At 50.3% G+C, this 27,596-nt stretch overlaps 1 protein-coding gene across 11 annotated transcripts in view; it reads right to left on the bottom strand.

The window, feature by feature from the left end:
* Window positions 1-17,260, bottom strand: part of KLHL25 (kelch like family member 25) — a 49,955-nt gene extending 32,695 nt beyond the window's left edge. For 5 of the 11 annotated variants that reach the window (XM_065906506.1, XM_065906501.1, XM_065906497.1 and 2 more), the window contains exon 1: window positions 2,246-2,385. Coding sequence is in view for 1 of the 11 variants with exons in the window: in XM_065906495.1 (XP_065762567.1) it covers window positions 2,246-2,252 (7 nt within the window). In the remaining 10 variants the exon portion in view is untranslated. Of the gene's footprint in view, window positions 1-2,245; window positions 2,386-17,128 lie in introns of those variants that run through there. The other 6 variants (XM_065906505.1, XM_065906498.1, XM_065906499.1 and 3 more) reach the window with 5 other exon arrangements.
* Between the last annotated feature and the right edge of the window lie 10,336 nt (window positions 17,261-27,596).

Here is a 27,596-nt window from a genome sequence, read left to right on the forward strand (position 1 = left end):
GCCACGGATAGTCAGTGTCCCGTCTTCTGCCAAAGGCCCCCTCCACTGGGTGTGAGCTCCACGAACCAAGTGAGACAGGCCAACAGCCACACCCCAGAGCTCAGTCATTATTATTGAAAAGACAACACGGAAGAGAAGGCAAAATACAAAAGATGAAGATCCCCAGGAATCACGGCCCCAACACAGACGTTCTCATGGGGATGAAGCTATCAGGAGGTGATGGGCAGAAACACTGTCCTAAGGAGGCAACCACTGGCTCCTGGAGGACAGAAAAAACTCTTATCTGTTCTAGGTGCAAAGCACAGACACACACCAAACGCAGACACACAGTGTGAGTCGCTAGGTCATGTCTGATTCTTTGTGACCCTGTGGGCTGCAGCCCAACAGGCTCCTCTGTCCATGGGATTCTCCAGGCAAGAACACTGCAGAGAGTTGCATGCCCTCCTCCAGGGGATCTTCCTGACCCAGGGATCAAACTCTCCAGCATGACGGACAGATTCTTTATCATCTGAGCCACCAGGGAACGTTAAGTATATCCTTATAGTATAGCTGGTACTAAAATTTATGCAGGAGAAGCACAGGGTTGAATGCAATTAAGAATAAAAGGTCCAAAAAGGTTTGTGGTAGGCAAGTGATTAAGGTTGAGAAATACTGAAGAGAGTAACTATTTTCACTTTGGCTTCTTATTTTCAGCCTTTATCCCCAAACATTTTACATTGTTGCAGTTACGGAACACTATTTCACATTGTTTTTACCCATTCACAGAGTCGGCATGTTCCATTCATCACAACACAGACTGGCTGGGCCTCCTGCCTACAAACACTGGGATGAACCTGCTCAGTCTCTCTGGGATTGCTGGCTGTAATTTTTAATGTCTGTGCAGCACAGAACCGCCCTGACTTCCTAATTCACTCATCCATAGTTTTGAATTTGTATCCAACAAACAGCATCTCTGTGCTGAGGTGTGCTTCGTCACTCAGTCACGTCCGGCTCTTTTCCAACCCCATGGACTGTAGCTCACCAGGTTCCGCTGTCCATAGGACTTCCCAGGAAAGAATACTGGAGTGGGTAGCCATTCGCTTCTCCAGGGGATCTTCCCGACCCAGGGATGGAACCTGAGTTTCCTGCATGCGGGCAGATTCTTTACGTCTGAGAAACCAGGGAAGCCCCCTCCCCCACTGCCTCTGCTTGCAGTCAACTGTGAATTACTCTACTCTCTTGAGGGCTCCCCTGATAGCTCAGTCAGTAAAGAATCCTCCTGTGATGCAGGAGACCCCAGTTGGATTCCTGGGTCAGGAAGATCCCCAGGAGAAGGGATAAGCTACCCACTCTAGCATTCTTGGGCCTCCGTGGTGGCTCAGCTGGTAAAGAACCCACCTGCAATACAGGAGACCTGGGTTCGATCCCTGGGTTGGGAAGATCCCCTGGAGAAGGGAAAGGCTACCCACTCCTGTATCTTGGCCCGGAGAATTCCATGGACTGTATAGTCCATGGGGTCACAAAGAGTGGACATGACTGAGCAACTTTAGCTTTGAGATAAAAATCTTTGGAGAATTATTACAGACGTTTGATGTCAGATTGTCCTAGCAGCTCTGTTTAGCCTGCTTCATGAAAGCAACCTGGCAACAAAGAGGCTTCTTTCAGCTTAGAGAGCGGTGGCTCAGATGCCTCCAAATTCAGTGGGACAGAGAGACGCTGACACTTGGTCCACTGCTGTGTCCTGCCGCTCCCCAGCTCTGGCCCCGAGACTGGGGGTCTGCAAGTCTGCAAGCCCAGCTGCTGCTGCAGACAGGAGCAGGGCCAATGAAACGGACATCCCGGCTCTCAGAGGGGACAAAGAGCTCGGTGCTCCGGTTCGCCCATCTGTTGAAATCGCTTGTTTCCTTTCAGTTATCCAGAGCGAGACAGAGCAGAGAAACAAAGCAGGGGGCAGAGAACAGCCCCTGTGCAAAGCAAACATCGCTACCCGGTCCTGGGTTCCTCCTCCGCCAGCAGGACTGGATGGGCCCTTGGCAAACAAAGGTGGTGCGGGGGCTGGGGACGGGGAGGGAGGCTGTCTCTCTTCCTGTCTGGCCCCCTGAAAGATCTGCAGCGGCCCACGGATGGAGCCATTAAGAGCACTCTGGCCTAGATATCACTTTCAGCAAGCCACCTGGAGTGACAGCCTGGGAGGAAAATGAACATGCAGAAAAGGACAGAAAAGAGAAAAAAAAAAAAAAAAAACAGTCAAGCACCAGCCACTTACTGGTCATGAGCTGCTTTCTCCCGGTGTCCAGAAGCTTCTTCTAGTCCAGGCTGGCAGTGTCGGACCAGAATGGGAAGGTGCCTCAAGTGTCGAAGCCCAGGACACAGCTCTGTCTGTCCCCTCCCATGGGGAGGGCGGAGGGCAGGGCCGTGTGGCTAGACAGCGCTTTGGCAAGATCTTTCAAAAGGACAGAAGACGTGCCCTCTGCCCCAGCCTCTCCACACCCAGGAATCCTGCCCTCTGTTGCCTTTTGGCTACAAGCAAAAGATTGCAAATGCCTCAATGTTCATGAGTGAGAGGCCCAGTTAAAGAAACAGTAGTTCATTCATACAGTGGAGTACTACAGAACTATATATATATATACACACACACACAATAAGCAACTGACTTTCTCTGCTAAAATGAGAAGTGCTGTGAATAGGAGGCTGTCTCTTACATCTGTTAAAAACCAACTACCTAGTCACACACACAGACCCGTAGTACACACACACCTGCTGGAGATGCACAGACTGTCTCAGTAGGCTGAGCAAGAAAGTCAGTTGACAGTAGGCACTGCTGGTGAGCAGGGTGAGGAGACTGTCTTCACCTCACAACCCCAAGAACCTGCCAGATGCTATGCCAGATGCAGGGTCACCTTTTTTTTTTTTTTTAAACCCTGCTTTGAGCGAGTGTTTTGCCAAGCCTTGTACAAGCCTTCTTTCACTGTATTCTCATGGCACCTCTTCAAGGCCATCGTTGTCCCCATTACACAGATGGGAAAACTGAGGCCCATAGAAGGTAAGAAATGTGCACACGTCCTCAGTACTCAAAGCTGTTTTGTTCCAGAGTCCCTGCTCACACAGGGCGCCCAGTCTGGCACACTGTGATGACCCAGAGGGGTGTAATGGGAGACAGGCAAGGGAGGCAAGAGGAAGGGGACATATATAAATATATATTAATAAAATTGTGACTGACTCGGGTTGTTGTATGGCAGAAACCAACACAACGTTGTAAAGCAATTATCCTCCAATTAAAAAATAAAAAAAGAAAGAAAAAAAGAAAGACCCTAATGAACTTTTGAGCCAACCTAATACCTTTTTCAGTGAAGAAAGGACCAAGGTTTTAATGTGAAATTTTAGCCTTGAGAAGTTAGCAGGCTTAAAGAACTGGAAAGTTAGCTTCCAAAACATCATTACTGTGTTTTTTTTCTGTGCTATACTGAAAGTCCATTTAATAATACATTTATACAATATTCATGGAAAGTGGAAGTGTTAGTTGCTCAGTCGGGTCCGACTCTTTGCGACCCCATGGACTGCAGCCTGCCTCTGTCCCTGGAATTCTCCAGGCAAGAATACTGGAGTAGGTAGCCATTCCCTTCTCCAGGGGATGTTCCCACCCCGGGTCTCCCACATAGCAGGCAGATTCTCTATCATCTGAGCCGCCAGGAAACTGCTGTACATAAATCACTGTTCAGTAACTAGCAGCACTATCTTCTCTGTATTTATCCAAGAGAGATGAAACCATGTTCACTCAAAAACCTGTATACAAATTATTACAGCAGCTTTATTCCTGATTATTAAAACTTGGGAAAAAACCAACCAACCAAAAAACCCACCAAAAAATCCCACAAACAGTCCTTGCTCAAATGGCACCTCATGGGCCGTTGAGAAAGAAGAACCTTTCTGGCTGCCAAGGCTGTGTGCGCCTGACCAAGAGACGCTGTTCCTAATGAAAAGCACTTGATTTCTCAAGTGCCTTGCTGCCACTTGGCAAACCTGAGCCCTCCTTCCTGGGCCTCTGGAGAGGAGGCAGGGTGAGGAAGTGTGCTCGCAGTTGGCCAGGCCCCGTGCCACCCTGAAAAGCGCGTGATACATCTGAAAGTAACATGAGGACAGACCTGGCCTGCGTTAACAGGCTCTCTCTTGGGCGTCAGCCTTCCCCCCTGCCTGGGGAGCAGGGACTTTGGTCCGGGACCTCCCTGCTGGCCAGTGCTGCCAGCAAAGCCACCTCTGTTCTGCAAAGCTTATGCCAGGTATTCAGACATTCAGTGCCTCAGCTTCCACGTCCGTAAAATGGGTGTGAAGAGAATCACACCGACCTCGCAGGATCCCCGAGGGTCTGAAGGGGAAAATAGATGAACAGAGCTGGGTGCTGGGCTCATATCCGGCCCCCAGCTCGCAGGGGCTTTGCCCTGCACAGCTGTTCTCAAATGGTTTGGTCTCAGGGTCTTTTCACAATTTCAAAGTGACTGAGGGTCTTCAAGGGCTTCTGTTACATGGTTCAATCTATTGATATTTATCACATACAAAATTAAAACTGAGACAAAATTGAAATGTTTACTAGTTAACTGAAAATAATAAACTCGTTATATGTTAGCATAAATAAGTTGTTTTTCATAAATCTAGTTTCAAAAAAATTTTTTTATTGATTAACAGCCAGATTCTCTATCTGCTTCTGCATTCAATTTATTGTTGTGTTTTTTTTTTTAACTGAAATATAGTTGATTTACAATATGGTATTAATTTCAGGTGTTCAAAATGACTGTTACATATATATATGTATATATATTTTTAGATTATTTTCTATCATAGATTATTACAAGATACTGAACGCAGTCCCCAGTGCTATTCAGTAAATACTCATTGCTTATTTTATATATAATAGTATGTATCTGTGAATCCCATACTCGTAAACATTGTAACATATTTTCACTGAAGACTAGAAGAAAATACAGCCTCACCCGGATAGGGAGTTGGTAAAGGGAGATTTTAAGAGCCTCTCCAGATTATTGTGGATATTCCTCTTTGACAAAACACTAAGACTTGTCGAGCAGTACTTGCTCTGTGGCCTGTGGGATCTTTCCAGACTAGAGATTGAACCCGTATCTCCCGCATTGGCAAGCGGATTCTTCACCACTGAGCCAGGGCAGCCTGAGCAGCAGTTTCTTAAAGATCAGCTGCAGCGTGGGACCTGAGCCCTGTGGCGAACAGGCACTCTGACCTCCCCATCTTCCGGTCTGTCTTGCACTCTGGCTCATTTACCCATGCGTGACTTGATAGCTTGGAAAACACTGATTCACGGGGGTTTGCACTTGGAGAGAATGGGTGAAAAAGGCAAATAATATCTGGGTGTTACTATGAAAACAGCCTTGACGCTGAGGACCCCAAAAGAATCCCAGGGACTTTATAGCACCACGCTGTGAGAAGCAGAACACCCTCACCCTCCACATAAACCATGTTCTTAAAATAAGAACTTGGAAAAAGAAACTGCCGTGGAAAGTGATGGGCAGTGACAGGGCAATCAGCTGCTTGGAGGGTCTCGTTAGAGCCCCTCCCCGGCGAGCGGGCACATGGCATACAGGGGCCGCCCTCTGATCCCCACTTGCCGCCTCCCCTCGGGGCGCCCAGGCCCCTCTGCTCTGCCCTCCATCACCAGACGCTGTCTTCTCGCCACAGGACCCCTCATTTCCCCCCAAATAACAGTCCTTGGCGGTTTGCAGAGGGCAGGGCCTGAGACAGTAAACTACAGGGGCTGGGCGTGGGCTGCTGCCCTTGGGCTTCGCAGCTGATAATTCTTGGTCTCTTGAAATTACACATGCAATGTGCATTTATAGCCAAATACATGGGTGCCCAGAAACTGCAACTCATTCATAGATACATTTTTAGCATATCGTGTGGTCCCACCAAGTTCCATTAAATCCTCCTTCCCGGGTCCCTGGTGTGGCTAGTTCTTCCAGAAACAAGGGGAGGCCCTGACCACTGCAGGCTGGGCTCCCCCTCTCCTGGCACTGCGGTGCCAGACACCTGGTTCTGGACCACCTGCTCAAAAGCCTTCAAGGAGGCTCTGACGTCCAAGCCTCGTTCACTCTGTTCCCCAGCCCCTCGCCCCCCACCACCCGCTGGGGCACATGCTGGACTTTCAAGCTCTCTCCTCCCCTGTTCTCCTGCTCAAGCCCCACTCCCTCTCTCTGAAAGCCTCCTGGACTTGACATCTGTCTGGCGTGTACAGGACCTCGGACACAGCATTGGGTCGGCCAAAAAGTTTACCCTGGTTTTTCCGTTCCATTCTTCAGAAAATCTCAGGCAAACTTTTTAACCCACCCAACAGATACTCAAAAAATTAACAAGTAATTTCTGAGCACCTGCGAGCTGCTGGGCCCTGAGCTATGCACCAGGAACACAGCAGAGAACTAAGAGAACATTTTTTTTGTCTTGCCTCCTGCAATCAGGGCTTCCCCAGTGGCTCAGCAGTAAAGAATCCAGCTGCCAATGTGGGAGACCCAGGTTCAATCCCTGGCTCAGGAAGATCGCCTGGAGAAGGAAATGGCAACCGACTCCAGTATTCTTGCCAGGGAAATCCCACGGACAGAGGAGCCTGGTGGGTTACAGTCCATAGGACAGCATTCTGTGTCTTCTTTGCTGCCCGGAATACATCAGATACTTGATAATATTGCTGGGCAGGGAAATAGATGAACCACAAATACCCACTTCAATAAGGTTCAAAAATACCTACGTGAGTGGCCCTCAGCATCTGCTGTGTCAAGAAACTGAAGTGTGATTGGCATGTTTCACACCTAACTATTTTAAAGGTTGGATGGAAAAGAGCAACCTTCATCCGTGTTCTAAAGGGTGTCCTGCCAATCACAGGACTCAAAGTGGAGATGCTGGCCGCAAGCACCCTGATGGGGTGGTGAGGTGCTAAGGCCCTGATTTCGTATCCTAGCTATGCTGTTTCTACCCGTATGACTGGCCCAAGGTACTTACATTCTCTGAGCCTCAGTATTTCCATCTGGAAAATGGGGAGGGGGTGGGTGGAAATAACTGTTCCTATATCAACAGCTACTCTGAAAATTAAATGAGACAGTCCAGGGTCTTCCCTGGTGGTCCAGTGGTTGGCAGTCTGCCCTCCAAAGCAGAGGATGAGGGCTTGATCCCTGCTTGGCGAGCTAAGATCCCACATGCCACAGGGAAAGACCACATACCACAACTAAGACCCATCGTAGCCAAATAAATAAGAGGCAGCCCATGTAAAGGGCATAGTGAGACACACAAAATTCACTCCATTCAAGAGAACAGAGGTTACTAATACTGTTGCTATCATAACCCCTGTTGACATCAGCCCTTAGCAGAAAAATTCAAAGATGACTCTCTTGATCTCCATCCCTGTGACCATGTTACCTACATGGCAAAGTGAGTTGCAGACATAACTAATGATGTCACTAACTAATCAGGAGTCCTTAAGATAGAGAGATGCTCTGGGTGGGCCTGCCTTAATCACATGAGTCCTCTAAAGCAGAGTCTTCTCCAGCTGACTGCAAAGTGGACGTCCGAGATCTGAAGCGGGGAAGGACCTGAGGGTCCGCTGCTGGCCTGGAGGTGGGGTGGGGTGGAGGGCTATTTGGCACAGAGTTAAGGAGCCCACCTACTGACAGCCAGGCAGCAGAGGGACCTCAGTCCCACAACCGCCAGGAACCTGATTCTCCCAACAACCTGAACGAGCCTGGAAGCAGAACCTCCCCCACCCCCCACCCAAGGCCGCAGGACAAAAGCCCAGTCCCGCTGGCACTTGATCTTGGCCTTGTGACGGCCTAGGTGGAGAATTCAGTTGAGTCAGCCCAGGCTCCTCGCCCAGAGAACTGTGAGCTAACAGGCGCTGTCTAAGCCACTAAGTCAGTGCTTATCTGTCAGGCAGCAACAGAAGCCCTGCCTGTCCCCTAGCCATGACGCTTAAAAACATCAGGTGGGGCCTTCCCTGCTGATCCAGTGGCTAAGACTCTGAGCTCCCAATCTAGGGGGCATGGGTGTGATCCCTGGTCAGGGAACTAGATCCCACATGCTGCAACGAAGATTTCTTCTGCTGCAACTAAATGTCCTGCATGCCACAACAAAGACTGAAGATCCCGTGTGGCCACATCTAAGACCTGGTACAGACAAATAAATAAATATTAAGATAAAAAAAAAATCAGGTGCTTGTCCAAACACTTCAGGGACCACTGACACTTGCTGCGTCCTTACTGCTACACAGGTGATGCTCGAGAGCAGGGTCTGTCTAACCCACCTCTACCCCGAGCACTCAGCAGTGTGACTATCACACGGCAGGTTCTCAATAGCTTCACTTGATAAGATTTCAACTTCCCAGGCAGTCAGGAACAGAATGGTCCAGGCTGGCTTCACCACTGTATGACCATCACAAGGTCAAGGTGCCCCAATTAGGGGCACCAATCTGGGCAAATCCCAGCAAAGGCCTCTTTCTGGCCTGGAGGAAAACCTCCAGACACTGCAGGCAGTTCAGAGGAAGTCACCCAGCACCCAGGGTAGGCATGTGTCCATGGGCAAATGAGTCTCACTTTACACATGCACAGACCGTGCTGTGGTCTCGGCCTGGGGCTGTGGCAGCCTCCCAGGGCTCAGCTGACCAGCCAAACCCTGACATTTTGCTTGTATTGTAATTGTACCTTCCTGTAAAAAGTCCTAGTTGGAGCAGTAAAAATAGTAACTGCAACTTCCTGCGACACGGACAGGCCAGTCCATCCTGCGGCCTGAAACTGAACCTGGGGACTCAATCTGACTCTGACTCCACAAAGCCCCTCTGAGCTGGGCTGGGCATGCAGTGAGGGGGCACCTAGCCAGAAAACCCTGCCTTGCCCTGCCCCCACTGACTGCCCCCCAGCCAGCTCCTGTGTGAGATGCTCCCCCCACTCCCTCCATGAAAAACCCAACCCCAATAACTGCAAAAAGGTCTCCCCTGGTGGCTCAGAGGTAAAGAAACTGCCTGCCAATTCAAGAAACGCAGGTTTGATCCCTGGGCCTGGGAGATCCCCTGGAAGAGGAAATGGCAACCCACTCCCTTACTCCTGCCTGGGAAATCCCAGGGACAGAGGATCCAGCCGGCTACAGTCCATGGGGTCGCAGAAGAGACGGCATGACTTGGTGACTGAGCAACAACAAATAAATGCACACACGTCTGCAGCCACGGTCCCCGCCTCCTCTCCTCCTGCTCACTGGCTGCAGAGTTAAAAAGGCAGGACGCCTCCCAACTGGAACCCTTTGGAAGTACCACTGTCCCCTTGTTCACATGCTGTCCCCCTCCCCGCTTCACCTTCCTGTCCGTGGCCCTGCAGCCGTCCCAACCAGGTCAGGCTGACGCCTTCACCAGGCCTGAGGTCCCAGGCAGCTGCAGGGGAACTGTAGCCAAGCCTGGATGCTGCCTGCTCCCCAAGACAGGGGCTCACCATATCACAGCCCACTTGGGGAAGGACAGGAGAGACAGGCTGTACGTCCCCAGGCTCCTGAATCCCAGTGAAGATGAATTTCTCCAGGGACACCAGTCCACCAGTGCCCCCGCCTCCCCACTATGGGGCCAGAGGCCCCAGGTTCCATCTTTCCTTCATCAGGCCCCACCGTTTTCCCACCTGTCTCCACATCAAGTACAAAAGCTCTTGGGTCAATCTTTTGCTTAAATCCTCCCATTACAGGGCAACAGACAAGGAGCCCCAAAGTAATAAATATGGCACTCCACAAAGCTCTAGGACCCCCAGCCTTTGGCCCCTGGAAATAGTAACAGACTTTATTTCCTTGGGCTCCAAAATCACTGCAGATGGTGACGGCAGCCACGAAGTTAAAAGATCCTTCCTCCTTGGAAGAAAAGCTATGACAAATATAGACAGCATATTAAAAAGCAGAGATGTCACTTTGCCAACAAAGGTCCATAGTCAAAGCTATGATTTTTCCAGTAGTCGTGTGCGGATGTGAGAGTTCTTGCTGAGCGCCAAGAACTGATACTTTCGAACTGTGGTATTGGAGAAGACTCTTGAGAGTCCCTTGGACTGCAAGGAGATCAAACCTGTCAATCCTCAAGGAACTCAATCCTGAATATTCACTGGAAGGACTGATGGTTAAGCTGAAGCTCCAATACTTTGGCCACCTAATGCAAAGAGCCGACTCACTGGAAAAGACTCTGATGCCGGGAAAGATTTAAGGCAGGAGAAGAAGGGAACGACAGAGGATGAGATGGTTGGATGGCATCACCGACTCGATGGACAATTTGAGCAAACTCAGGGAGACAGTGAAGGAGAGGGAAGCCTGGCATGCTGCAGTCCATGGGATCTTGCAAAGAGTCAGGCATGACTTAGCGACTGGACAAAAGATAAAGGAGGGATCAGTCTGTGGTGATCAATGCCCTTTTCTGAGCCTTTCCCTGGACCAGCTTCAGAATTTTCTCTATCCTCCTGGGCTGGATGAGGCCCCTCCATCTCAGGGATGCAAGGTGTACGTCCTACCTAACGCCACCCCAGCCCCTCCCCTGGACACACTAGCTGCTTAGAAACACTCACATCTGTTCAAATGTTCCAGGCTCCAGATAGTCGCCTTTCACTAGTAAAACCCATGATGTCTGCAGAGCTTTTCAGCATAAAATGAACTTTCCGGAATGTTTCCCCATGCGCAACATGGAGCAGCCTGGCAGGGGGCAGGGATTAAAAGGGCCTCATTTCACAGATGAGCACACAGGGTGAAGGCTGAGTCCCCAGCCGTGGTCAGGAGACCAGTGAGAGGCAGAGCCAGCACTTGCTAAACCTTGGTCTTCTGGAAAAAACAATGATGGATTACAATAAAAACTGGACGCCTGAATAAACTGGATCACTTTTTTTTTTTTCAAAGGAATATGAGATCATTTTTACCAATCACATTAGCTAAAAGGGAAAATGTAGATAATAGCAAGTATGGGTGGAGAAGTGGGCTCCCAGACAACATCAGTAGGAGAGTAAACTGGCTTATTAGTCTTTGCAAAAGGCATTTTAGTTTTGACAATGAAAATTTAAAGACCAGAAAGATACATGATTAAGATGTGCGTGAATTCTTGGATTGTATGGAGGATAAAAGAAAAAAGAAAAAAAATCAGACACAATCCAAAAGTCTCCTGTTAGGAGACTAGAAGAAAAAAAAGATAGTGGTTTGGCCATGCTGTGGAATATTACGCAGCTGTGAAAAGGGAACAAGACCCACCCACACACTAAGTGATAGCCACTGGAATACTGAGTGTGATCCAAATTACATAATATGAAAAGGGGGACGAGAAAGGTATGCCCCAAACTGCAGACAGATACCAAGGACCAGGCTGGTTTCATAGCAGGTTCCACTTCTTCTAATACTGTTTGCTGATAAAGGAATCCACCAATGTATGATTGACATTAAAGATAATAAAACATCTTAAAAGGAACATGTTTTCTTGGCCTTTGTACAAATCAGAAGAGCAGCTTATCTCTGGGTCTCATCTCAAACCCCTCTCCAGCACACAGGGTTCACAGCCTGTGCACTTGTGTGGCACCCTCTCCTTCAGATCCTCCCACGGCTGCGTCCTGCTGTCCCGGAGGTCTCGGCTCAACGTCATCAGCCTAGAGGAGCTTTCTTTAGGCTCCCTAGTCTAAGCAGATGCCCCACCTCAATCCTTTTCCTCACGCTGCCACCCCACCCCACCCACCTCCTGCAGCCCAACCTCAGCTCTATTTATTTATCTATGTTGTCTGCCTCCTCCAGTTGAATGGGGGCTCCAGGATGGTGAGGACCTTGCCTTGTTCTCTGCTGCGCTGCAGAGTCTGGCAGAAAACAGCTTGCAAAAAAACACTCATCGGGGACTTCCCTGGTGGTTAAGAATCGGCCTGCTAATGAAGGGGACACAGGTTTGATCCCTGGTCGGGGAAGATCCCACATGCCATGGAGCAACTGAGCCTGAGAGTCCCAACTACTGAGCCCGTGCGCCGAGAGCCCATGCCCTGAAGAAGAGAAGCTACCACAGCAACAAGCTGAGCACTGCAACTAGAGAGTCGTCCCCGCTCTCTGTAACTAGAGAAAGCCTGTGTGCAGCAGCAAAGACCCAGCACAGCCAAAAATAAACAAAATTTTAAAAATTCATCGTCCACACAAAGAATCAGGACACCAATGACAGTCCATCTCCTCACGCGTCCTGTGGCTCCGGTCACGTCACTCACAGCCTAGCTCTGCGCCATAACCACCCGGCTAGTTGTCCGTCTCCCAAGCCAGAGGCTGAGCGGAATTCCAAGCACAACCCTCTTTGAACCTGACTTTCCCTTCCCAGTTTCCAGTCCGGGGTGAGCCATTCAGAAGATGCTACATACATGTTCGCGGCCTGAATGGAGCTGTACCTTTCGCTTCCTCGGATTTCCAAAGTTGCGAACAACACAGGCGCTCACTCATGGGTTAAGGGGATCTCGTTTGCCCGGGATCTCCCAAGCCCTGCTGGGACACAGCAGGACTTGAACACTGGATGGAGGATGCGATCCCCACGGCTTTCGAGAAAAAAAGCTCCCCCATCTCTTGGCCCTCACCCCAGCCCAGACGAAGCAGACGTATCTGACCTGGCCAACTGCAAACCTGGCAGGCAGCTCGTCCCGGAGTTTGAAGGAGCTGAGCCTTCCTTATCTTAACTAGATCAATTCTGGGGAGCCTACGCTGATCTGTGGTCAGCCTCTCCTTCAAGGAGTAGGCAGAAAACCAGCCAGGCTTTCAGGATCCCTTGCATCCTACTCTGAGGGGCGGCTGACAGTCGCCTTCCCGACAGGAGGTGCCTTCCCGGCAGACAGAAGTGGGTGGGGAGCCACGCCGTAGCCAGTGTGGGCCTCCCTCTGGCGGCGTCTGACAGTTCTCCCACGGCCCTGCTCGGCCCCCCCGCCCGCCTCCTCACATGCGGAGCCATCAGACTGGTCTTGCAGGCACCTCCTTGGCGAAGTGCGGGGAGCCTGGTGTCCTCCTCTGTGGCCCTGGGCTCACTGGTGATCCCACTTGCTCCTGGAAGCTCTCTGTCCCTCCTTCCTTTGTGAGGTGTCCCCTGGGCATTCCTCCCAGACGCGGTCTCACTCCATCTGTTCCAGAGTGGAGGGAGCAACTTCAGTGCTCCCACACCTGCTGCCCTTCACCCCGGGGCCCCAAACTCCAAGGGGCCGGAGGCAGGGGACAGCCCTGTCCCTCTGGAGTTACTGGCAAAGTCTGACTCAGTTTTCACTCACCCAGAAAGAAAAGGAAGTGGGGCGCTTGCCTACTACCCCCCTTTCACTCTACGTGGAAAATTTGAGGGCCGAGAGAAGGAAGGTGACCTGCCCAAAGGCCCAGCACCCGTCGTCAGAGGCAGAGCTGGGAACCAGGATGCCAGGCTCCTGCCTTCTAATTCAGCTCCCTCCACTTTACCAGCTGCCCCTCCCTGCTCCTGCCCAGGAGAGCTATGCAAATAACTCATGCCTTATAAAACGACATGATACCAAAAATCTTTCCTGAGATTTAACAGCAAGACATTTAATAGAAGCACTGTACAGGAGAGCATCCACCCAATTTGCAGAAGAGCAAATCAAGGCCCAGAGAGGTAAGCAGAACTATGGGAAGTCACATATCCAGGCAGAGGTGGGGCAGGACCCCCAGGACCCCACCATCAGGGCTCTATCTGCCAACACCTTCCAGGTGTGAGGGTTCCAACCACGAGATGGCCAGTGAAGAGGTGGCCTTGGACTTGGCCTCGGTCACACTGAAACAAGGTGGGCCCAGAGACCCTCTTCTAAACTCTGTCCAGCCCAGGGGTACAGGAGACGATTGTGGGGAAAGGAACAGTTTGGGAGATGGTTGAGTATTTGCAGAAAATGCAGTGAAATTTCCCAGCTTAACTGGGTTTCTGAGACCACAGAGCTGTCACTTCTAAAAACAGGTTGATGAGCCACACGCGCCTACCATTTTTCATCCAAAAGGGCAGTGAGAGGGCTGGGAAGGAAAGGTTTACCAGTAAAAAAGAACAGAGTCTCCTGGCACTAAAAGGAGGGGGCAGGGTGGGTGCAGGTGGCTGGGGCCCCAAGAGAAGGCTGACACAGACACAGAAGCCTCATGTGAACCCAAGTCTCGTTCTAGGAGCCCCTGCTCGTCTCCCTCCTCCCCAACCTGGTGCTGCAGAGACTTGGTAACAGGGAGCCCTCCCAGCCCCAAGTCCCTCTCTGACCTCCAGCCCCACACAACCCCTTCCCTGCTCCTAATGAATGGCTGAGGGACCCAGAGTCTGGATGGCAAGGTGAGCACCTGAAGGTGACAAGCATCAGCTTCAGCTGCCTTCCGATCGGGGTGGGAGGAGTGTGGCTCAGGGGCCAGGGGATCCAGGAGAGGGACTGGAATCTGCTGGGCAGGCGGGACTGACTCCATCAGTGAGGACAGACCCAGGTTCCTAAGGGAAAGGCCTGCTGGGAGAGGGTGTAAAAAGCTGCGGACACACACACTCTCCCCATTGCCATCCCCTGCCCCCCAGATGTCTGGGAAAACTAAGTGTTTTCTGGCTGGGAAAACACTTCAACCGCCTGGGCTGCCTAAGGCAATTCAATTATGAAATTTTACCACATTAGATGAAAACCAGCATCTCAATCAGCCAATTCATTTGTGTCTGGTCACCCTGTTTTCTCGCGCCAGACCTGCTGGTCCCCTCCTTTCACGGGCCACACCCACACTGAGAGCTGGTCGGTCCAGAGTGACTGAAGGCTTAGGGGACGGGCTGGTCTTGGGGGTTCATGGGGTGGGACCTCCCAGGATTCCCTGAGCAGAGAGGCTGCATCCAGGAGCGCCTCCCCCCTTCTTCCTGAGGGACTCCTGGGCCAGACCACCACAGTCCCAGGTGAACCTTTCATTGCCTGCCACCTCCTGCTCTCTGCCCTCAACAGGCACCAGCCTGGAGGCTGGCAATGAAGCAGCCTCTGGGAGAGGCATGAATGGGTGGGGGGAGGCGGTAGCCCCGGACGTGCCTTTCTCATCTTTATTCTATCAGGGCATCCTCTCTCCAGGAAGCCTTCACCACCCGTGCTCCCCTCCTCTGCCCCTCTTCAATCCCCTTGCTGTCTCTGTCACTGGGGGTACCGTGGGCACCTCCTAACCCCACGTGGCAGCACATCCTGGTCCAGGGGGGCTCCTGAAAGGCGTGAGCCCAATCAAGCCCCTTCAAACCATGAACCGATTCATCAGTTAACGCACGAATGAACACACCACCCGCTAAAGGACACTCCCTCTGACTCCCCTAGCCCATGACAGTGAGAGATGGAAACAGCCAAGCCTTCTTTCCCTGCAGCCCAGGAAGTCGAGGCCCGGGTAATGTGGTCTCTCTTCCTGCTCTCCTCTCCCACACGGAGCGCCCGCAGGTCCAAGATGCTATTAAGGGGCATCAGGCTGAAGAAACCGCCTCCGAGGGGGAGGGTGCCACTCGCCCCCAGCTCCTCTCTGGGCACCGCAAACAGAAAACCGGTTGCAGCCCTAGGACCAAGGTCTCTACCATTAACTACCTTCCTTTTAACAACCTCCGCGGAGTCACTTCCTGACAAAGGGAATGACTCAAGGCGGAGACAGCTGCCCGGCCTGTAAGAAGACGGACTCGTCATCCTCAAAGGCAGGTCTTAGGGATTCAGTCCCCCATGCTAAGAAGAATAAGAAACCTGCCCCCTGGGTGGGGTGGGCCTTGGGTCCTGCTCCTCCCAGTCCTCAAATGCAAGCCTTTAGCAACACCCGGGAGCAATCAGAACAGCACCTGGGCTCAAGGAGCATCAGACCCACCTGTGAATGGGGCGATTGAGGCCCTGGGTGCGAAAAGGCTTGACCCCAAGTCACAGTCACCAGAGTCTGGCCCATGACAAGCCGCTGGGGTTCCCGCCTCCTCTCCCAGGGCCACTGGCAACTTCCCTCCCTCCAGCATGCCGCCAGAGTGAAACCAAAAGGCCCAGACACCTGGCCTTCTCCGCCCTGAGTCACCAAGGAGGGCCAAAGCTCAGGGAGCCTTGACCCAGCCCCAAAGCAACCCAGCAGGACCAAGAGCCGCTGCACTAAACCTGCGGGGGCCCCGCGTGGGTCCGCACCCCAACCCCTTTGTTAAGGTCCCTATAAAGATTCCTCTGCTCAAAGAGAGCGGAAATCAATCTGGCGGGGGCAGCTTTGAAACACGAGAGCAGAAGTGTACGGTGCCCCTGAGGGGTACAGCCTCCCAACCCGAAGATCCCTCAAGCAACCACAAGGGGGAAAAGGAGTGAGGGCGTGCCCAGGTGCAGCGGGGTCCCGGAGCCAGGGCAGAATGGGGTGAACCGGACAGCCGGGCCAAAGGAGGTTCGCTCTGCACCCGCTAGGGTGGCGGCCACCCCGGGGGGGCGGGACTTCGGGCCGGTGCCCACTCCTCGGCAGCTCCAAGCTCCAGCACAGGACGATGGGCCCCGTCAGGTGGGACGCAAGCGGGGCCCGGTTCGCGTGGACGATCTTTCCCGTGGGGAAGCCCCTCGGCCCTCTCTCTGCACGAGGCAGGCAGCCATCTGGCCCCTCGGCTACAAGTGCGCGGGGACTACCTCGCAGAGCCCGGGCCGCTCACATCCTCAAAGACAGGCAGCCTCCTCTTTCCAGGATCGATAGTAATTTTTTAAAAAGAGAGTCTGCGGACTCAATGAATCAAGTACTCCCAGGGGGAAAAAAAAGAGTTGCAGCTCCCGCGCGCAACATCCTATTTGCAAAACAATTCATTCCGTCGCTCAGAGCTTTCAAACAAATACCCTCGTCGGGTCCCCAGGCACGCACGAGGCAGGAGGAACGGAGCTGGGAGGGGTGCTTCTCTCCAGACCTCCACTCCCCACTATTGTCCCCGACTCCAGTCCTCCACCCCGGCCCCAAGACCCCGTGGGGCACGAGGGGATTCCGGGGGCTCGAGCCCCGGGCCGCTGCTCCCCGGGCAGGCGGGCCCGCGAGGCTCGCTCTGCCCGGGGGTGGCTCACACGGCGGAGCGCTCAGGACCCGGCGCCCCAGGTCCCGGCCGCGGGGCAGGGTGGGTGGTGACAAGTGCCAACGCCGGGGCCGCGAGTGCTGCTAGACCGACTCTCGTCTCCAGGCCGGTCCCGGTACTTACCGCTCGGGGCTGCTCCGCCCGCCGCGCTCAGAGGCCGCCCCCCTGCCCGCGCGCGCGCGAGGTCCCTCAGCCCTCGCTGCTGCCGCTCCCCTCCCCCGGTTCGTGAACGCCGCGAAGCGCGCCGCCGCTTTGCGGTTCAGCCCCGGCGCCGCCAACAAACTAGTTTCTCCGGCCTTCCCGCCCCGCCTCCCGATCTGCAGCCAATCAGAGGCGGCGCCTCTGTGACGGACGGGCAGTCGAGCCCGTAGCTAAGCCCTCCGGGAGAGAAAGGGGTGGGCGCCGGGCCGCGCCGGCTCCGCGAGGGGGCGGGGCAGGCGGAGGAAAAGGACTTCGACCAGATTCTTAAAGGGGCAGGCGTCGGCCCGCCCCCGCGGCCGGCAGAAGTTGGTGAACAAAACCCGACGGGTGTTCCGGGGCTCTCCTAAGGTGCGAGCTTTGTGGACTGCGAATACCTCTTCTCTCTGCCTGCTCTTCGAAGACATACTTTTAGTCATTAAAGTGTTAAACAAACGTTTCTCTTTTATTCTGAGCTTGCCTCAGTGTTTGAGATTTTCTTCAGCACTGAACCCCATCTGTACTTGGAATATGTATTTTTCAGGGTACTTCAGATCTCCTCCCGGTGTCATTTCTCACCGAGTTCCTTTTGTAAGCTGACCGGCAGGCATTCATTCATTCATCCGTTCATTAATTCACTCCACAAACATTTGCTGGATGCCTGAGCAATGAGCTAGGCTCGGGGCGGCGGATTTTAATTTCTCCTTCTTGCTTCCTGGGTTTGCACCACTTTAGGTGGCTGTGTATCCAACTTCTTCATCTGTAAAGTGGCGGGTTAAAAAGCCCTCATAGGGTTATTTGAGGAATCAAAAGAAACAAACTCCTATAACAAAATTAAGTGCACAAAAAAATGTCCTATCGTTCCTCCCTCCCACTGAAAATGGATCATTCAGCTATGTCACTTAAGGAAACAAAAAGCACTGGTTAAGTACAGAAAAGGATGCGTTGTAAGAGCCACGCATGGTGGGGAGAATTCCCAGGAAGCAGACTTCACACAGACGGGGAAGCACAAGGAAGTTTCTGGCGGAGGGAAGGAGATTGCACAAAAGATTTGGGTGAGGGGTGGGATTGTGACTGGTGGACCCTGGGAAGGAGACCCCAAGGGCAGAAAGCCATTTAGATTGAACAGAAGAGATTCCAGGCTTCAAAAGCTGTTAGAAGACGGGAGGAGACACAAGGCATTGTGGGAGAGAAGCCTTATGGTGTAGAGCAAAGGGTTTGAAATCCAGCTCTCCTCTCAAGAGTTGCTGAGGACTAGAGACAGAGTGCTCAGGCTTTCTGAGTGATGGTTCTTATCGGTGAAAGGAAGATTCTAGAACCTATTTTGCAGGGTTATTGTAAACAGATGAGAGAACACGTGCAGTGGGCCTGGTACCTGGTAAGTGCTCAGTATATCATAGATTTCAGCTTCCCACGGGGTGCAATGGTAAAGAATCCAGCTGCCAATGCAGGAGACAAGGGAGACTCGGGTTCTATCCCTGGGTAGGGAAAACCCCCTGGAAGAGGAAATGGCGACCCACTCCAGTATTTTTGCCTGGAGAATCCTACGGACAGAGAAGCCTGGCGAGCTACAGTCCATGGGGTCAGAAGAGTCAGACGCGACTGAGCACTTACAGCCTACACATGTAATAGATTTATGTCTCCACAGGGCCTAGATCTGACAAAAGTTCTGATAGTCAAGAGCATTCTTGGCCAGAGGTAAGAAGTTAGCCAAGTGTGTGTTAAGGTGCCTTCCAAGGGGAAAAAGAGGCATCAAAATAACTGGTCCATTAAAGAAATGACACAGATCACATTTGTAGTTTTAGCCTCCTGCCAATTTTCTAGAGCTTGCGTCTTTATATAATTGTCAGTTGGATGAAGCTCCACATACCAAATTGATTCTTAGCAAGTTCATAACCATTACTTATTATTCCATCGAGGTTCTCTGAAATTATAAGTGCCAACCATCTAAAATCTGGTCCACATTATCATTTTTTCCCCCTCCTCAACTCCAAGCTTAAATTAGGTACTGGAATAAATTAAAATTAAATGTAGGCAATGGAACAAAAATCAGACCAAGAACACGTGTTGAGTCATTGCATTTAGATATGATTTGAAAGGAACTGAGAAGATGAAACTTGCTTTGCCATCTGTCTCAGTCCTCACTGTAGACCCCGAGCACACCCACCATCACAGTCCCTACCAGTCAATGCTGTTATGACCCATGAACCAGCGGTACACCGGTGACTCCTTGACTGCACAGGGAGTCCTGGGAGAGCAGGGACCATCACAAACTGTAGACAACTTGGTTCCTCACACAAGTTGCCCACATAGTTTGGAAATACTGTGAATAAATCTCATGTCAGAATTGAATTTTGCTACAGTACAACAGAAAACCTAAAATAACTGTGAATTTTAAACAGAAGTTTGTTTCTTTCTTAACTTAATCTAAAGTTAAGTAATCTATGACTTGTTGGCAGCTCCACAGTTAGGAGGATTATGGGCTCCTGTACTTCCATTCTGCCATCCTAATGTTTGGTTTCCATTTGCTGAGCCCTCGTGATTCAAGATGGCTGCTGGAGCTCCAACTGTCACATCTGTCTTTCAGACAGCAGGAAGGAATAAGAGTAGAAGAGCAGATGTGTGCCTCCCAACCACATTAGCTCCATTGAAGCAGGCTGCTAAAGTCCCACATGATACTTCCATTTACATTTTATGTAGATACTTATATGGGTACACTGCCTCTCCAAACAGAGTTGTGGTTCTTTTATCAAGAAAAAGGGAACAAATTCTTGGTGTCAGCCAACAGTCTTGGCTCACACTTTTTTTCCCAACCTGGCAATGCCACCTGTCCAGTATTCCAGTAGTTCAAAATCTAAAGTCTTAGAAATTCTGAGATGATGCACAGAATTCAATACATATTTGTGAATAGATAACTAAACTCTTGGTTCTTCTACCTCACTGGATGTTACTTTCCCTCTGGAGATAGTCCTCACTTCCCAGATGTCCAAATATTGGAGTGCTTGGGAAGTGAGTGAAGACAGACAAAACCTCTTCCCCATCTGTGCTCAGATCTCTGTGATTTCATCCAGGGCCCTGCCTTATATTCACATAAACATTGGCAGCTCTCGAATCTGTCATCCCACCAAACTTCTCCAGGAACTTCAGGCCCACAGGTACATCTGCTTACTCAGTGGCTGGGCTTGGATTCTAGTGATGCCTCAACTTGGCACCTCCCCACCTCCCCGCCCCAGGAACTCCTGATCCATTACCTTGCAAAAGACATTTTGCTCCTTCAGGGGGCTTCCCCATCGCAGGAAAGGACAATTCAATCTTTTGCTTGAATGAAAAATCTTGGCACCATTCTGTTTTACCCCACCTCTAAATCTGTGTCCAATCTGAGCTCTTCCTACCACTTTTTCTGCCAAGTTTATCCAAACCACCATCATCTCTCCTCCCCTGAGCCATCTCAGCAGCCCCCCAAAGCATCTTCCATCTCTGCTCCCTAGAGTCCATTCTCAACACAGCAATTGGAGGGGTCTTTTTATTTATTTATCTTTGTAAACAGGTATACTAGCAGATATGGACTCCTCAGTGGCTCAGATGGTAAAGAATCCACCTGCAATGCAGGAGACCTGAGTTTGATCTCTGGGTGGAGAAGATCCTCTGGAGAAGGGAATGGCAACCCATTCTAGTATTCTTGTCTGGGAAATCCCTCGAACAGAGGAGCCTGGTGAGCTACAGTCCATGGGGTTGCAAAGAGTTGGACAAGGTAGAGCGAATAAGTGAGAGAGGGCTTGACGGACAAGCAGCCATGACCCCAGGGAGCTGGCCCTGCATGCACAGCTAGGCTTTGCTGTTTTCCAGTTGAATGTAAATAATTTGGCAGAACATCACCATCAGACAAGGTCTCTCGGTGACCACACTGGGTCAAGACAAAAACAAGACTATAATCACATCTGAACACTGCAAAACATGAGCACCATCCAAGCCCCAAAATACTCAAGTCTGTGTCTCCTGGTTAATAGGAGTGACCTCTGTTTCTTTATAACTTGCAGCTTTGGCCTCCACCTGGTCTCCTTCCTTTTAGATGAGGCTTACTAAGATACACCATCATGGACTCATCACTGCTTTCTGACAGCACACCATCCAAATCAATGCCCCCACTTCCCTGGGCTCTCTTCCAAACTACCCAGCCAAAGCCCAAATCCTCCTCTAGGTTCCTCGTAACACCCTTGGGCTGAGATGCCCTCAGTTCTCCCATGGTATGTGGGCTCCCTCATTGCAACAAGTAATAAACTCAACTTGTTCATCTAAAGGTATTCCTGATTGACCATGCAAATACACAAATATTGGCGGTACCCCACCCCACACACACATCCACTTTACTTGGCATGGGGGTATCTAACTGGCTGCCTGCTCTCCCAGGATGTAAATTCCCTGAGAACAAGGGTTTGTGTTCACTGCTCCATTTCTAGACCTAAAGAGTGCCTGCCTTATAGTAGGCTCCTCATACCTCTGTACTGAATGAATTCAGAATGAACTGAATGTACTTTAGCAGCAGTATTAGCCACCATTAAGTTTCTGATCTCAGTGTTAGATACATTCAATCAGGCCTTGCATTTTTGGTCAAGCTCCCCCAGAATGGGGTCAGGTGGGCCCTACCTAGGGCAAGCCTGTGGCAAGAGATAGCTTTGTCAGCTTTGGTTCTCAAGGGAGGGGCCGGGAGGCAGTGATGGCTCTTCTGGGGGAGCAGCAGGGATCAAGGTCACCGATGAGTCATCATTTCAGCTCTGGGAGTACAAAGGAGCTGGGCAGGGCTGGGACTGGCAGGACAGAGGCTATGGGAGGCGGGGAAAGTGTCCTGCCCTCACTGGTGGCAGCGTGGGAATGCATGAGGAAGAAGGACTCCTGTTCCTTCCTCCCCAAGAGGCTGTAGCCATTTGGCAATCTCCATTCAGCAATGCCCATAAAGCCCACAAAATTGATGCCTTTGAACTGTGGTACTGGAGAAGACTCTTGAGAGTCCCTTGAACTGCAAGGAAATCAAACCAGTCAATCCTAAAGGAAATCAATTGACTATTCATTGGAAGGACTGATGCTGAAGCTGAAACTCCAATACTTTGGTCACCTGATGCAAAGAGGTGACTCACTGGGAAAGACCCTGATGCTGGGAAAGACTGAAGGCAGGAGGAGAAGGGGCCGACAGAGGATGAGATGGTTGGATGGCATCACTGACTCATGGACATGAGTTTGAGCAAGCTCAGAGAGTTGGTGATGGACAGGGAAGCCTGGCGTGCTGCAGTCCATGGGGTTGCAAAGAGTCGGACATGACTGAACAACTGAACAACAACAAATGAAGCCCATTTGTCACAGGCACTCTCCCCACACCTCCGGAAAAGCCCCTTTTACGTAACAGAGTGGGACCCGCACGCTTCTGTATCAAGCGGTGCATCCTGGCGGTGTGGGAAGGGCAAAGGGAGAAATGCCTTTGGTCAGTGGGCACATGCAGAGATCGAGGGAAGAGGTTCAGACATCCAGGGACCAGCAAAAGAGGAGCCAGGCCGAGCGGCTGGGAATGAAGCGAAGGAAGGAAGATAAGAGAACATTTCAGAACAAACGCCTCCTTTGAGAAACGTTGGCTGGGGCCTTAAACCCACTCCCTTCCTTCTTGCGAACCAGAGGCAAAACACACTATGGAACAATAGTTCATAAACAACTGTTGAAGATGCAAAACAGTGTGCAGAACGTGCTATCTCTGGGGCCCAAAGTGGGAGGAATCAGAAAGGGCACTTGTCCACGCATGGATGCAAATGAAGATGCTCTGGGAGGACTTGGAAAAATGAGCCCAGTGGGTGAGGAGGGGCGGTGGGGCTGGTGCGGGGTAGAGGTGTTGACAGTCCTGGAGAGTTAGAGAGTTTGATTTCTGAGCCGTGGGAATCTATCGCCTCTCCAAAAAGATCATTTAAAAACTAGTCACGGCTTCGAAATGAAATAGAGCCACGTGTTTCTGTGCTCAGATTAGGATGGGAGAAAAAGTGTTAGTCACTCAGTCATGTCTAATGCTTTGTGACCCTACGGACTGTAGACCTCCAGACTCCTCTGTCCGTGGGATCCTCCAGGCAAGAATACTGAAGTGGGTTGCCATGCCCTCCTCCAGGGGATCTTTCCAACCCAGGGATAGAACCCAGGTCTTCATCATTGCAGGCAGATTCTTTGTCGTCTGAGCCACCAGGGAAGCCCCAGGATGGGAGAAGAAGGGTAAAGAACATTTGTACTCTAGGTATATGGCCTGGAATCAGGTTTTCTTTGTATGATAAAGAGTCATGTTGAACAAGAAGGGAGAAAGAAAAGAAGGGAGGAAGGGAGGGAAGGAAAAACAGCATTTGGAGACAGCAGACTCACCTGGGCTTGTATCCCAGCTCTGCTTCTTATTGTGTGACCATAAGCAGGATACTTTGCCTCATCTGAGCCTCAGATTCTCCATCAGGAAAGTGGGAATAGTATGACTAGCACTGTGTCCTAGTTCCTGCTACATAGGGTTCTTGCTGTGCCATGCCAAGCTAAGTTGCTTCAGTCGTGTCCAATTCTTTGCAACTCTATGGACTGTAGCCCACCAGGCTTCTCTGTCCATGGGATTTTCCAGGCAAGAATGCTGGAGTGGGTTGCCATTTCCTGCTCTAGGGGATCTTCCCCACCCAGGGATCGAACCCAGGTCTCCTGCGGCTCCTGCATTGTAGGCAGATTCTTTGCCGATGATCCAGCAAGGAAGCACACGTGGGGTACTTAAAAAGGTTCAGTTAAGAAGAAAAGCCTGCGAGGAGCACCGAGTCCAGAGACTTGGGGCTAATAACCCATAAACAATTAACAGCTGGGATTTGTCAAGTGCTGAGGAATGTTTCTGGGCGCATTACCCTAAGTATTGAATTAATTGTAATCATTATTCGGGGATACCCAAACTCTGCAGGCAGTCTCTGGTGACTCCCCAGCTGGACAGGTGGTAGCCCTGTACCTCTCACTGGCCACCCCTGAAAATCTGTTCCAATTAGGGGTCTGATCCCTCCCGGTTATTAGGATGGGGGCCTTCCACCTCTCAGGACCTCTCTCAAACATGCACATCAGCAGTACAGGCTGTGGACAGGACTGGACTGCAGGATTCCTGAGTCTGGCTCCAGAAAAGCTCCTCTAGGAAAACAGCCAGTGTGCCCTGTGGGATTTTATTCCACACTCAAATGAGTCCCTGCATAGCTGAGTGGGAGTGGCCTGTAGAAGTTGTTTAAAAGCTGCAGGCTTTGTTCATTGGTGTGCTGATTTGAAAAATGTCGATCAAGCACCCAGCAGGTTCTAGAACAACGCTGGGAGCTGAGTAGATCTGAAGGGAGATGGGGCACAGAGGTCAATGAATCATTGTACTTGTCCTTAAAAATAGCACACACCAGACCCAGTGGGGGCAGAAAATGCACACATTACAAAATGAAACTGACAATTCCACAGAGATTTGAATGAACGTTGAGGCAGACCTGAGGAGGGAAAGATGAATTTTGGAGGCAGTGTTTGCCCCTTACAGATCATAGAGTTGGATCATAAAGAAGGCTGAGCAGTAAAGAATTGATGTTTTCAAACGGTGGTGCTGGAGAAGACTCTTAAGAATCCCTTGGACTGTGAGAAGATCAAACCAGTCAATTCTAAAGGAAATCAACCGTGACTATTCATCGGAAGGACTGATGCTGAAACTCCATGACCACCTGATGCGAAGAGCCGACTCACTGGAAAGGACCCCGATGCTGGCAAAGATTGAAGGCAAAAAGAGAAGGGGGCAGCAGAGGATGAGCTGGTTAGATAGCATCACAGACTCGATGGACATGAATCTGAGCAAATTCTGGGAGATAGTGGAGGACCAAGGAGCCTGCTCCTGTTGCTGCTGCTGCTAAGTCACTTCAGTCGGGTCCAACCCTGTGTGACCCCATAGATGGCAGCCCACCAGGGTCCCCCATCCCTGGGATTCTCCAGGCAGGAACACTGGAGTGGGTTGCCATTTCCTTCTCCAATGCGTGAAAGTGAAAAGTGAGAGTGAAGTCACTCAGTCGTGTCCGACTCTTAGTGACCCCATGGACTGCAGCCTACTAGGCTCCTCTGTCCATGCAATTTTCCAGGCAAGAGTACTGGAGTGGGGTGCCATTGCCTTCTCCAACAGAGAAGGCAACAGAGGAGCCTAGCATGCTGCTGTCCATGGGGTCGTGAAGAGTCAGACAGGACTTAAGAGGCTGAACAACAACAACACTGGCCCTGGGCTGGCTGAGTGAGGAAAATTCCACAGGGGTAGAGAAAGCTTCCCAAGGTATAAAGGCCTGACATGTAAAAACTGCGGAGAGAGATTTCAGAAAAAAAGAGGAGCCCCGGGAGGAGTTTGGAGTTTTGTGGGAGGGCAGGGAGGAGGGAGATGGGAGGTGGGGGGGAAGGAGAGAACTCCAGGAGGCAGGGAAGAGCGTGAGTAACTCCCAGTTAACTGTCCTGCCAACTGTCCTGCATCAGCGCCTACGCAGGCCCAGAACAATGAAACTTCAGGACAGGAAAGACCAGGCATGAGGGTGGATAAACTGTGCATGTGTATTCACAGAAAGGGTTACCGCACAGCACTTAAAGGCAATGAGGTATCTTTATGTGTTAATACGGATACATCTGGAGAACCTGATGTTGATGAGAAAAGCAATCTACAAATGGATACATAGGGTGCAATCACATTTATGTATATTATAAAACCTTCCAAAGCAATGCTGTAAAGTATATAGTGTTTGCACATTATTGTTTATACTGTGTAAATATAGAAACACCATGTATGCATATACACACAATATACTTTGGGATAGCAAAATGTTTTGAGAACCTCAATGATGTTGAAGGTTTTCTGGGAAAATATAGGTTATTAAAAATACCTTGAAGAGGAAACAGAAAGGGCTCAATGACAACAAAAGGGGTTTAAAAAGTTATTAAAAAGGATCAATCCACTAGGAAAATAGATTTACACATATAGCAAACAACAGACCCTCAAAATAGGTGGAGTAAAAACTGATAGACCTGGAGGGAGAGACAGACAAATCCACAATTATAGTTGAGGATTTCAACACTTCCCCTCAGCATCTTACAAGGACTTCCCTCGTGGTTCAGTGGGCAAGGCTCCGAGGTCTCTGTGCAGGGGTTCCCGGCTCAATCCCTGGTCCGGGAACTAGAGCCCACACTCAACTAGAGATCCCACATGCCACAACTGAGATCCAGCACAGCCAAACAAATAAATGAATTAAAAATAACTGTTAAAAAAGAATTATTAGATGCCTGGAGAATTCCATGGACCAAGGAATCTGGTAGGCTATAGGCTGTGGGGTCTCAAAGAGACGGACATGACTTAGTGACTCAACAACAACTAGAGTTGTAAGCAGCCTTAAATCAGAGATACAGGAGGTCTGAACAGCATAATCAGTCATCAGACTCTAATTCACAGTTATAAAACATTCCACCCACCAACAAAATATAAGTTCTTTTTCAAGTGACCAAGAAACATTCACCAAGATAGATGATCTTCTGAGGCATAAAATAAACCTCAAAAAATTTTTTATAAAACAGAATAGCTTTAATAAAAAAATAGATGAAATGAAATCACACAATGTTCTCCAACCATAATGGAATCAAACTAGAAATCAATAACAGACAATTAGAACATTTCTATACATGTAGGAATTAAACAACTCAGTTCCAAAAAACTATGGATCAAAAAAGAAGCCTTCCTCTCGGGGAAAAAAAAAAAAAAAGTAGAACACACACACACAGTCAATCTCAGTAAGACATCTTTTCAATATTAAAGGCCACAAAAGTCCAATTCCCTGTAAAACTATTCTAAGTAGAGAAAACGAGGTCTAAATAAGAAGCTTTTTGGCATAATGAAAAGAGGATTGAATTTCGCATACACGAGCTGGTAAATGCCTCCTATCTTCTCCTCACAGGAGCAGAGCAGGTCTTCAGGAACCTGATATTGGCTATACTGACTGTCTACTATATTCACTTCTTCCCACACAATTTCTTCCTGACTGTCCTCCACGGTCAGTGTGATGCCTTTGAATTGCTTCCAGATGCACACTTGAGTTTGAGACCATTTCTACTTTCTTGGTGTTTTTCTTTTTTACACAGGACATAGCTGAGAGCTGTCTGTAAACTGAAGTTTTTCATGGCGTCATTGTATTAAGAGTGGGTCTTGGAGAATGAATAAAGCACACTCTATTAAACCTTATAGGACTGAATGAAAACAAAAAATACAATGTATCAAAATATGTTGGGATGACACAAAAGCAGTGCTGAGAGGGATGCTTCCAGCAATGAATGCTTATATTAGAAATCAGGAAAAGTCTCAAGTTAATAACCCAAGTGTCTACCTCAAGAGTCTAGA

The sequence above is a fragment of the Muntiacus reevesi genome, chromosome 15 (assembly GCF_963930625.1).
Source record: "Muntiacus reevesi chromosome 15, mMunRee1.1, whole genome shotgun sequence".
Taxonomy (NCBI): Eukaryota; Metazoa; Chordata; class Mammalia; order Artiodactyla; family Cervidae; genus Muntiacus; species Muntiacus reevesi.